Source organism: Babylonia areolata, chromosome 29 (assembly GCF_041734735.1).
Source record: "Babylonia areolata isolate BAREFJ2019XMU chromosome 29, ASM4173473v1, whole genome shotgun sequence".
Classification (NCBI taxonomy): domain Eukaryota; kingdom Metazoa; phylum Mollusca; class Gastropoda; order Neogastropoda; family Buccinidae; genus Babylonia; species Babylonia areolata.
Genome location: NC_134904.1, coordinates 23913007 through 23922637, shown reverse-complemented (window position 1 = coordinate 23922637; position 9631 = coordinate 23913007). Strand labels below are relative to the sequence as shown.

The window sequence follows — 9631 nt, the reverse complement described above, 5'->3', positions numbered from 1 at the left end:
AAGACTGTAGAGTCTTTATTAAATATTGACATGTTTGTAAGACACATATACTCACAGGAAATCTGACATTAAAAATGATCACGTATGAAATGTTTTGATTTTAGCTTTTTAGATTTTAAAAACATGTTAATTCTAAATATATATGTAATTGGATCCAAGCAGTCAACCTTTCCAAAAATTATGCATATATATATATATATCATCATTTAATTTGGAACAATTGACTCACATTCAGTTCTTCAAAAGCCAGTCTTCTTTCATATTATGTTTTAATTGACATGGTTCCTAAACTACAAAGTACTGAATGATTATTTAACTAAACTAAAATCCTCAGTGTCGCAGTGAGAAAGCCTTCAAAACTGATGCTACTGCTACTAAAAGCCATCTAAATCGATGCCACTGCTACTATCTCTGACTGAACAAAAGAGCATGTTTTGTGGTAAAGCTCAGTTACACACACACCTGTATCCCTTCAAAAGCTGGCACTTCAGGAGGATCAACATGGAGACACATTTTACAAATTACACTGACAGTGTGATATCGTAATCAACAATAATGGGGGAAACTTTCATAGCAATATAAACTTTCGTTCACACACACACACACATTCACACCCAATATGATTTACTTGGCCAACAGATGAGTACAGCTTGACTCAAAAGAAAAATCTTCATCATGGATATCTAGCCAACAGCTTGCAAGCTGGATCTGCTTTGTGTTAAGAAAAGAAGTTTCTTTTTCAGATCTACTTGCCTGAAACAAATTATTCCTCTGATATGTATTCAAAAATAATGATTAATCCTAAATTTGTAAATTGCTTGTGAGATTATGCACATGCACAAAGACTTGGATCTCTGCCATTCACTTCATTACAAGTAACTGAGCTGGTCCAATACACTCTCACATTGAACTTTTTTTCTGAGCATTTTTATTTCTCTCTCTCCAATGTTCTAAATAATCATCTATCCCTGAAAGGTTGTTTTTTTTTTGGGGGGGGGGTTGTACACAAGATAATCGGAATGAAAATTTACACAGGCACTCAGCTATCAAATTGTACATATGCAACAGGACTAATTAGATGATCAAGATACCAAATGAAGACAGCACACATATATCTAAATTTTAATGAGAAAATAGTTTAAACTTAAAGTGAAACTGTAAAGATGTTATTGGACAAACATGAAGCTGAAACAGTCACAACTTAAAGCTAATATACCATGCCGTGATTGTAATGCCACAGGAACTACCCAACCCATAAAATCAGGACGACAGCCTAAAACTTAAACCCAATGATGAAAATATTTAAGACAATATACTAAACTGAAAGTGGAGAGCACAAGATTAAATGCATGTTCCTTGCAGGGCTCTGTGATATACATGCAACATAACATTATTATGTCCTCATCTGAGTTTGCTCTTGTCACAGTTAATGTCAGTGTTGAGAAAACTGAAAAAAGTGGAATCATTACTGCTGAAAATCTATAGAACTGACTCGCTATGACTTTTATGAAATTCTCATAATGACAAGAGTTTTGTCCATTGTGTAAAACAAGCCAGTTTGCTTATCTCTTAAATTCTCTTGCAGGAGAGATGTCTGCATTTAAGCCAGATGAAGAACAGAACAACAACGCACCATAAAGTAGTTTTCTAAATCAGAGTGCAGTAAGTTTTCGATCTGAGAAACACTTCATGGTTGGTCACTTCTGTCATTTTGAAATTTTCCACTGTAACTTCTAGTGCATCATAACACATATGAAAACTGTGAGATCATCCTCATGTACAGTACTATAACAAACCAAATCACCAACAGACGAAGATCAACAATGTAAATGACATCAGGCTTTTGACACACAACAGATGAACTGATGTCACCGCACAAAGAACAGGCAGGGTACACACTGTATCTATGGCAACAGAAGAAATACAAAAGACATATGACAAAGACAGGCAAGTCAATGTTAAACTACTCTGCGGACTTCAAAGAAGCGTTTAAGGTAGTAGACCTGGCCAAGAGACATAGCCACCAGCACCAGAGCTTCAAAGAATGCCCACAGCACAACCCTGGAGTTGGTGTTGTCATTAACTGAAACAGATGACAGTTCATAAGGGTGTCATTCTGTAGATTTTGCAAACATCTTCAAATATAATGGGTAAATAAAATCTCCGAAGAGATTGGGAAAATAAAGCACCATCACTATGTACATTCAGCATAATCATTTCTTCAGTTTGTACAAGGTCAAAAAAGTTTATAATAGTTTGGGAAAAGGAAGCATCATGAAGAAAAGAAATCACATTGTCAGCCAACAAACACACGGTGACATTCACTTATTCAGTCACAGACGGTGACACACACAAATATTAAAAAGATGCAAAGGAACTGACGCAGTGACTTCTCCAAATGAACAACTGAATTGTTACTCTGCATCTTTTATTTACCTGTCTGCATGCAGATCTATATAAACGTTACTCACTGGCTTGGGGTTGTCTGCCCTTGTTATGTATCAAAATGATGCATTTGCTTACTTTTGAATGTTAAATGCCCCTGATCTCAGCTGGACTTAATTTCTTGTATCATGCACAACATTAGGCAGCATAATATTAATACCATTCATTTTCTTTCTCATTGTGCTTGCCCATCCTGACAGAGAGGGAGCACTTACATTTTGTCAGGCATGGGAAGCACATGGCACCAAAAAATATGAGCAGACGTACACAATGCTATGTCAATGAAAGCTACAGTAATATCATCTGTCAATCAAGCAGGAAGCAGACTTTGGCAGGAATCTAACTTTGGATGAGGTCTCATCATGTGGAATTTGCTGGGTATTAACCTGTTATTTTACTTGCGTCTCTGATTTTAAAATTGTATCTGCCATACATTTACATATGTGTCTATTTCTTTTCATTTTATAAGTTGAGAGAAAGGGCAAAGGCAAATATGAAAGAATTATTATATACTTGTGTCTCTGATTTTAAAATTGTATCTCCCATACATTTACATATGTGTCTATTTCTTTTCATTTTATAAGTTGAGAGAAAGGGCAAAGGCAAATATGAAAGAATTATTATAATAATAGTATACCAAACCAATGTGAAGCACATATTAACATATTATTATTCATTGTGATTATATGACACATGTGATTTTCTACAATGCAAGGGCACATGCAAAGTGACTGACAAGACAGATAAAAATGAAAATGCATGCAAAGAGAAAAAAAGAATCGCCAAAAAACAAAAATGCAGTCTGTATAACCATGTATGAGCATGCATGCAAGCGTGCATGCATGCATCTGTGTGTGCAGGGGGTCTATGGGTGTGTACCTTTTTGTTTCTGCATGTTCTTGGGAAGGAAAAGGAGAGCCAGAAGCAGATGGCGTGTGTGTGTGTTGGCATGCTGGTTTGGAGGAAAGGAGAGTGAGAGACATTCACTTGAAATTTGCAATATCTGGCATTGTGATTATATATCTAAGTTCAGCTTGCTTACCAAACTTTGTTGTACAGCATGTCAGTTTTGCTCATTAATGAGTTAAAAAACGAATAATGAACCACAGCTCAGAACTCCATCTGGACAAATTCTTTATGAATTTCCAATGTCATCAATATATGCATGCGCATGATATATGTGTACACATATCATATTCCATGCAAATGCAGTGGCAACTCACTGGCTCTGTGGACCCGTTCTCTGACTTCCATGTACTCCTGTTCATGCTTGGCCCCAGTCAGAGCAGTGGACAGCTGGTTCACCATCTCTTCCAGCTTGTTGTGTGAACCTGAACAACATTCCACATACATACAACATATCAAAATTATACAGCACTGATATACATACTCTTGGCAACTTGCTAACTAACAATAATTTGTTGTCGTATTTTCCATCACATCCTCAAACAAATGTGTGACCCACATGTATGATTCATGTCTCGTGTGAGGAGCACAGTGCAGTCACAGTCCACACAGTAAAAATCGGCCCAACACCACTTATGTTTGAATGACCAGCAAGAAAATACAGAATATATGACCATTAAAAAGTTTTCTGAATCCAATACAATAATTTGCATTATTTTTGTCAATTTCCTAGTGAAGCAGGTGAGTTGAAAATGGAAAAGATATGGGTCAGGACTGCAGTGTTTACCACTGTCATGCTGCACTGTTTACCACTGTCACACCATGTGCAGACCTACCTTCCTAAAGCCATAAGGTTGGTTTGGTTATGTGATTGACACCAACAGGGAAAGGGTGCACTGATTGAAAAACAGTCATACATTTTTACATGTTTGCTCTTTCTGAGAACTTTACAAAAAATACATTCTACATGAATAAGATAAGATGAATGCATTATATATCTATGTATGCATAAAATGAATGCACTATCGATATGCATGCATGCAAGTATTTAATACCAAGTGTAAATCAGAAAATACCATAATTATAGACATTATATCATTTTAAACTGTAGTCTCCAATAGTAACATACTATTAGAATATTATCATCACCAAACTGTTCAACAGAATTTTTGTTCACTTAAAAACCAGTAATCTATTGTGTAAAGGTAAGTTAACAATTTGTACAAAACAAGCATGTAGATCGCTCTGTTTTGAAAAAGAGTATTTTATTCCAGGCAAAGTATGGCTGATTTGAATCTAAACCAGTGAGTTCAAATGATCTGAAACAATAAAATAATGTAATAAAAGCTTTCAGACATGAAAGAACTGTCATCCTCAAATCTCACCATCAGAATCTGTGCCTTTGTCAGCACCCTGGTCTTTGACATGGTTTCCAGCAATGTCCATGGTGAACTTGATGACCTTGGGGGTCATTGTGGACATTTTGTTGCTGAAGCAGTACCTATACAGGCCATCCATGTGGGCAGCAAAGGTGTATTTGCCATTGGACTCCCGCTCGCCCTCGTGGATCACCTTGTCATCAGGGCCATAAATCTGGAGGGGAAATTTAATATTCTATTTTCAACTTTTTGTTTGTACGTAAACAATATGGCAAACATCGGATACCTATTATGCATATATCATAAATCATCATATGAATTCTAATCTTAATATAGACACTAAGACAGGCAGACTGACAGATAGATCGATCTATAGATAGACTGGTTGATCTATAGGTAGACAGATAATCTATAAAATACATGGTGGAATGGTTTTGAACAAGATTCTTTTTTTTCATCTGAAGACTGAACACAACAAAAAACATTTCTTTCTTGGTTAGTTTCTTGGGCAGATAATTTGCTGGTTTACAAGTATGATTCTACTCTAATCTACACTGTTTTGGAAGTGTGGTGATGGGGTGTCAGGGGAACAATGTCTGTGCAAAATCAGTTTACTGATCACATGTATACATATGTGCACATACTAACTACTGACTGTAAGTGTGAAATTATATTTAAATATCATTAATATGTAATGGTGAGTTAACTGGATTACCAATAACAGCACTGGTTGCAGTAGATGTATTAGTTTCTGCATTATGAGACAGGCAAAGTGAATGACAATACAGAAAAGAATGAAAATGTGTGTGAAGAGAGAGAGAGAGAGAGAGAGAGAGAGAGAGAGAGAGAAAGCCAAAAAACAAAAATACAGTGTGTGTGTGTGTGTGTGTGTGTGTGATCAGGGCCATAAATCTGAAGGGGACATTTCATATTCTAAATCTAATAACCAAGACTTTTTTTAAAAATATATAATTTATAACTTAAATAAGGTATACATTGCTTTTCCATTATTAGTATCAAACAGCTAAATCATGACAGATAAACAGATAGATTGATTGATTGACAGATTGATAAACTGATTGATTGATTGATAGATTGATAAACTGATTGATATCTAGGCAGATACTGAGATAGACAGACAGATAGATAGATAGATAGATAGACACTGAGGCAGGCTGATAGATAGACAGATAGATAAAATAAATAGATCTATAGATAGATAGACAAAGACAGATTTGGATAGATAAATAAATCTAGATAAATAGACAGGTTATGACTATGAGGTATAGTGAAATATGTGGCAGAAAAATGAGAAATGGTTTTGAAAAAGATTTTTTTTCCATTTGGACATGAACAACAGTTATTTCTTTCTTTGGTTAGTTGGCCAACTGGTTGTTGGTTTGCATGATTCTGGAACTTTCTAGAAGAATGGTGGTCAGGTTTGGGGGTAAATGTCAGTGCAAAATCAATTTACTTATCACATACATACATCATTACATGTATAAAATACTGATACAAAAACTGTAAGTGTAAGTGTGAAATTATCTGTAATGGTGAGTTAACCATATTACCTGTATTGTATAACAGCAGTAGATGTAGTGGATTTCTTAGTATGAGCAGCAGAATCAACAGCAGTCGACTTTGTACTAGTAGTAGTAGTAGTAGTACTTGTAGTTGAGGCTGGTTCTGACAGTGTAGAGAATTAGTCATTAACTTATTTTAATGGGCTTCATGGCTCTTAGTCTTAGTCTTGCATTGCTTGTCACTAGTTCTATTTAATTGTTTGTTGGCTTGTTAATGTTTACAATTTTGCATAATTTAATTTGTAATCAATTTTATTTTCAGGCATCCAAAACTGGCAACCAAGAATTTGGTTAAAAAATCTAATTGGGTATGATGATTTGTAAATTATGTAAGTTAGCAATTTTTCATGATCTATTTTTAAATTTAGATCTCCAGAAGGGGCAATCAAGATTTTTTCATATTACATTTTACTTTTTCAGTTTTGTAGGGTCTTCACAAAGAAGATTTTTGTCAGAAGTCAAACTAGTTCAGTAGTTGTAAATTGTGAATTCAAGTAAAAATCTACTTTGAAAGTTAGTTACTCGCTGTTGTGAAAAGTGAAACACAAAACATTACATTAGTATTGCCTTTGTCACATAGTAATCTGGTAAACATTTATCTTCCCTCCACTGTTTAGAATTAGCCATACTCTATACAGTTTGTTTGTTGCAAAATAGATTATGTGAAAACTATTTGCAATATCAATATCACCTATCTGATGAAATGTAATTATGTCCATCTTAATTCAAATCAAACACAGAAACAAACAAAAAAGCCTAAGCCCTAAGTCTTCTTCTTTCACAGAATCATCCGAACACGAAACAATAGAACAAAAAATGTTGTTGCTCTTTTTTGTATTGTTTCACAAAACGTTCAAGTGATCAACTACCTTTTCACAATAAAAGGTTTAATCAATACATCAAAAGTATGCTTTTTGTTATGATAATTCAAACATATCATATATATATATTACAATTATTATTTACTTTATGCCCAGAGTGTTTATATAGCCAAAAGTCCACTCCACTGCATCCAGAATTCATTATAGATCTGACTGTTCTTGTTTTATGTGCACCAACACCTCAAGAGAACTTCAAAATGACAAGTGATCATAACTGGCATTCTGGCCTGTAAAGTGAAAATGTTAATTTAAAAAAACAAAAACAAAAAAAACCTCACAGTCCCTTGTAGTTACACAGTTAATTACAGATGAGACAGTCAAAAATCAACATTTCTCAAAATATTCGTTTTTATAATGTGTCATGTTTTTATAATGTGCCTTCTAATGAATTATAACATTAAATAATTCTAACAACACCAACAAGAAATTAACAAGACATACATTTGAATATAAGAATAATGATGTTGGGTTGGGAAAGAATGTGAAAAAAGGACAATGAGAACTCAGAAAGTAATTTTGAGGTGGAAGGCTGGGACAGAAAAAGAAATAGAAGGGAGCATTAACAAATGAAGTGTGAGTACACACACACACACACACACGCACACACACACACACACACACACACTGCAAATTATTAATCTTTTTTTTTCTTTAATATTTAAAATTATTTGTGAAAGGTTTCACATAATGAGTATATAATTATTATCATTATCAAATAACATAGTTCTGCAAATATAGATAAACTGGACAAAAAATATAATTTTACCACACTTACATCTATGCACGAAATAATGGGAGAAAGTGTACTTTACCAAAGGAAGCATGATTTCCGAGGCCATGATGGGGGATTAGGGGATGAGAGAGAGAGAGAGAGAGAGAGAGAGAGAGAGAGAGAGAGAGAGAGAGAGAGATTCTTTAGTTTCAAAATAAGGTACGACTCACTTTGATGTCAATGTCGAGAAATCCACCTTCTGCAACTTCGAAAATCAAACTCATTTTTGTTCCCGATGATACTTTATCGAAGAAACATTCCTCTGCATTAGCATCAACACTAATAAAGTATGCTGTTGTGTATTCGGCACACACAAACATTAGAAGAATAATCGTTATCCATGACAGGGATCTCATTTTGGAGCTTTGAAAAATATACCACCAGCCTGTAACACACGTCTTTCTCCCTTGTTGACAAGCAAGCCCAACGATGCCACGTACCGGTTAGGCTCTAATGCGCATGTGCATCAGGTTTCCTTTTCCTGGCAGGTTGCTGGCCACACACCTTGTTTTGAACAATTTTATCCCGGGATAGCATGTTCAAAACGTATGAAATATGATACTTAAAACCATAAATCAGTTCTTTCTTTCTCACAAACGCTTCAAACATCCCCCCCAACCCTCCTCCCACCACCGATCGCCCTCTGTCCTGCCCCCTTCTCTTTTCACAACCCCAGCCCCCACGCACGTGTGTTGCGGTACAAAATGTCACAACAGCACAAAATGTCACAATTGCGATATTTTCAGTGTTCCGTTTTCGCGGTATAAAATGTCACAACGGTACAAAATGTTGCAATTACGATATTTTTTGTTCTGGTGTGCGTGGCAAAAAAAATTTCACAGCATTACAATTGTTCGCATTTGTGACATTTTGGTCCACATTGTCGTAATTGTCAGTCAACTGCGCTATAATTTATCACACACAAATAAACCGTTTTCCGTCCGTCGGGTCTGACTCATCAGTTGTGTTAAATACAGTTGAAAAGGTGAGTAAACAATGACCATTGTCACAGACACACGTGGCTTAGTGGCCTGGGGAGTGGAAGCTTCAAAGTTCGATCCCCAGCTCAAGATGCAAAACACAGGCCTCCGGCTAATCACAGGAGGAATGAAAACGGTACCCATCTCTGCAATGGAAAAGACGATATGGCTGCACTCACTGGAAGAACGGCGAAATGAAAAGACCTGCATCAAGCAGAAAAGATGAAATAAAAGACTCATTCCATCCATTGCATGCTGAGATCCAGGAACCAACAAAAACAGACTAAAGAGACTAACTCTGAACCACCTTGTAAAGGCGAACTAACGGTGTCTTGCTTCCCCTACAACAACAGGTGTAATCCCTGCAGAACTATGAGGAGTGGAAGACAGAGGAGCTGCACATAGTCCTTGATGTTCCTGGAGTAGGCAGGAAGGATAGCCACATCTATGAAGAACGGAGGAGCTTGACACTCGAGATGCTGGACCGAGACTATCCATGTGACAGATGGACCCATGTCTAACAGATGGCTCTGCTGAGAGTGCTGAAAAAAAAATGGTGTCGGGTATTTTCTCATTAGATTCCCAGATCCTTACAAGTCTACAAACTACAGAACGGAGGCTTGTGCACTGCTTCATGCAGCACAGACTCCGAATTCCAGAGAACAGCTGCCTACGCATACAGTCA

The 9631-nt window shown here is 36.1% G+C and overlaps 1 protein-coding gene across 1 annotated transcript; it reads right to left on the bottom strand.

The window, feature by feature from the left end:
- Positions 1 to 8417, bottom strand: LOC143274743 (transmembrane emp24 domain-containing protein 2-like). The gene is made up of 4 exons (XM_076578652.1): positions 8137 to 8417; positions 4737 to 4944; positions 3669 to 3776; positions 1 to 2083 (listed from the first exon to the last, which is right to left on the bottom strand). Exons 1-4 carry the CDS (start codon positions 8320 to 8322, stop codon positions 1959 to 1961), a joined length of 627 nt encoding a protein of 208 aa, XP_076434767.1. The 5' UTR covers positions 8323 to 8417; the 3' UTR covers positions 1 to 1958.
- Positions 8418 to 9631: the final 1214 nt, after the last annotated feature.

Coding starts and splice junctions, on each gene's coding strand:
- LOC143274743 (XM_076578652.1), bottom strand. CDS start 8,322: ATGAGATCCCTGTCATGGATAACGATTATTCTTCTAATGTTTGTGTGT. Junction 4,945..8,136: donor TTCTCGACATTGACATCAAA/GTGAGTCGTACC, acceptor TTTCCCCTCCAG/ATTTATGGCCCTGATGACAA. Junction 2,084..3,668: donor AGAACGGGTCCACAGAGCCA/GTGAGTTGCCAC, acceptor CATCTGTTTCAG/TTAATGACAACACCAACTCC.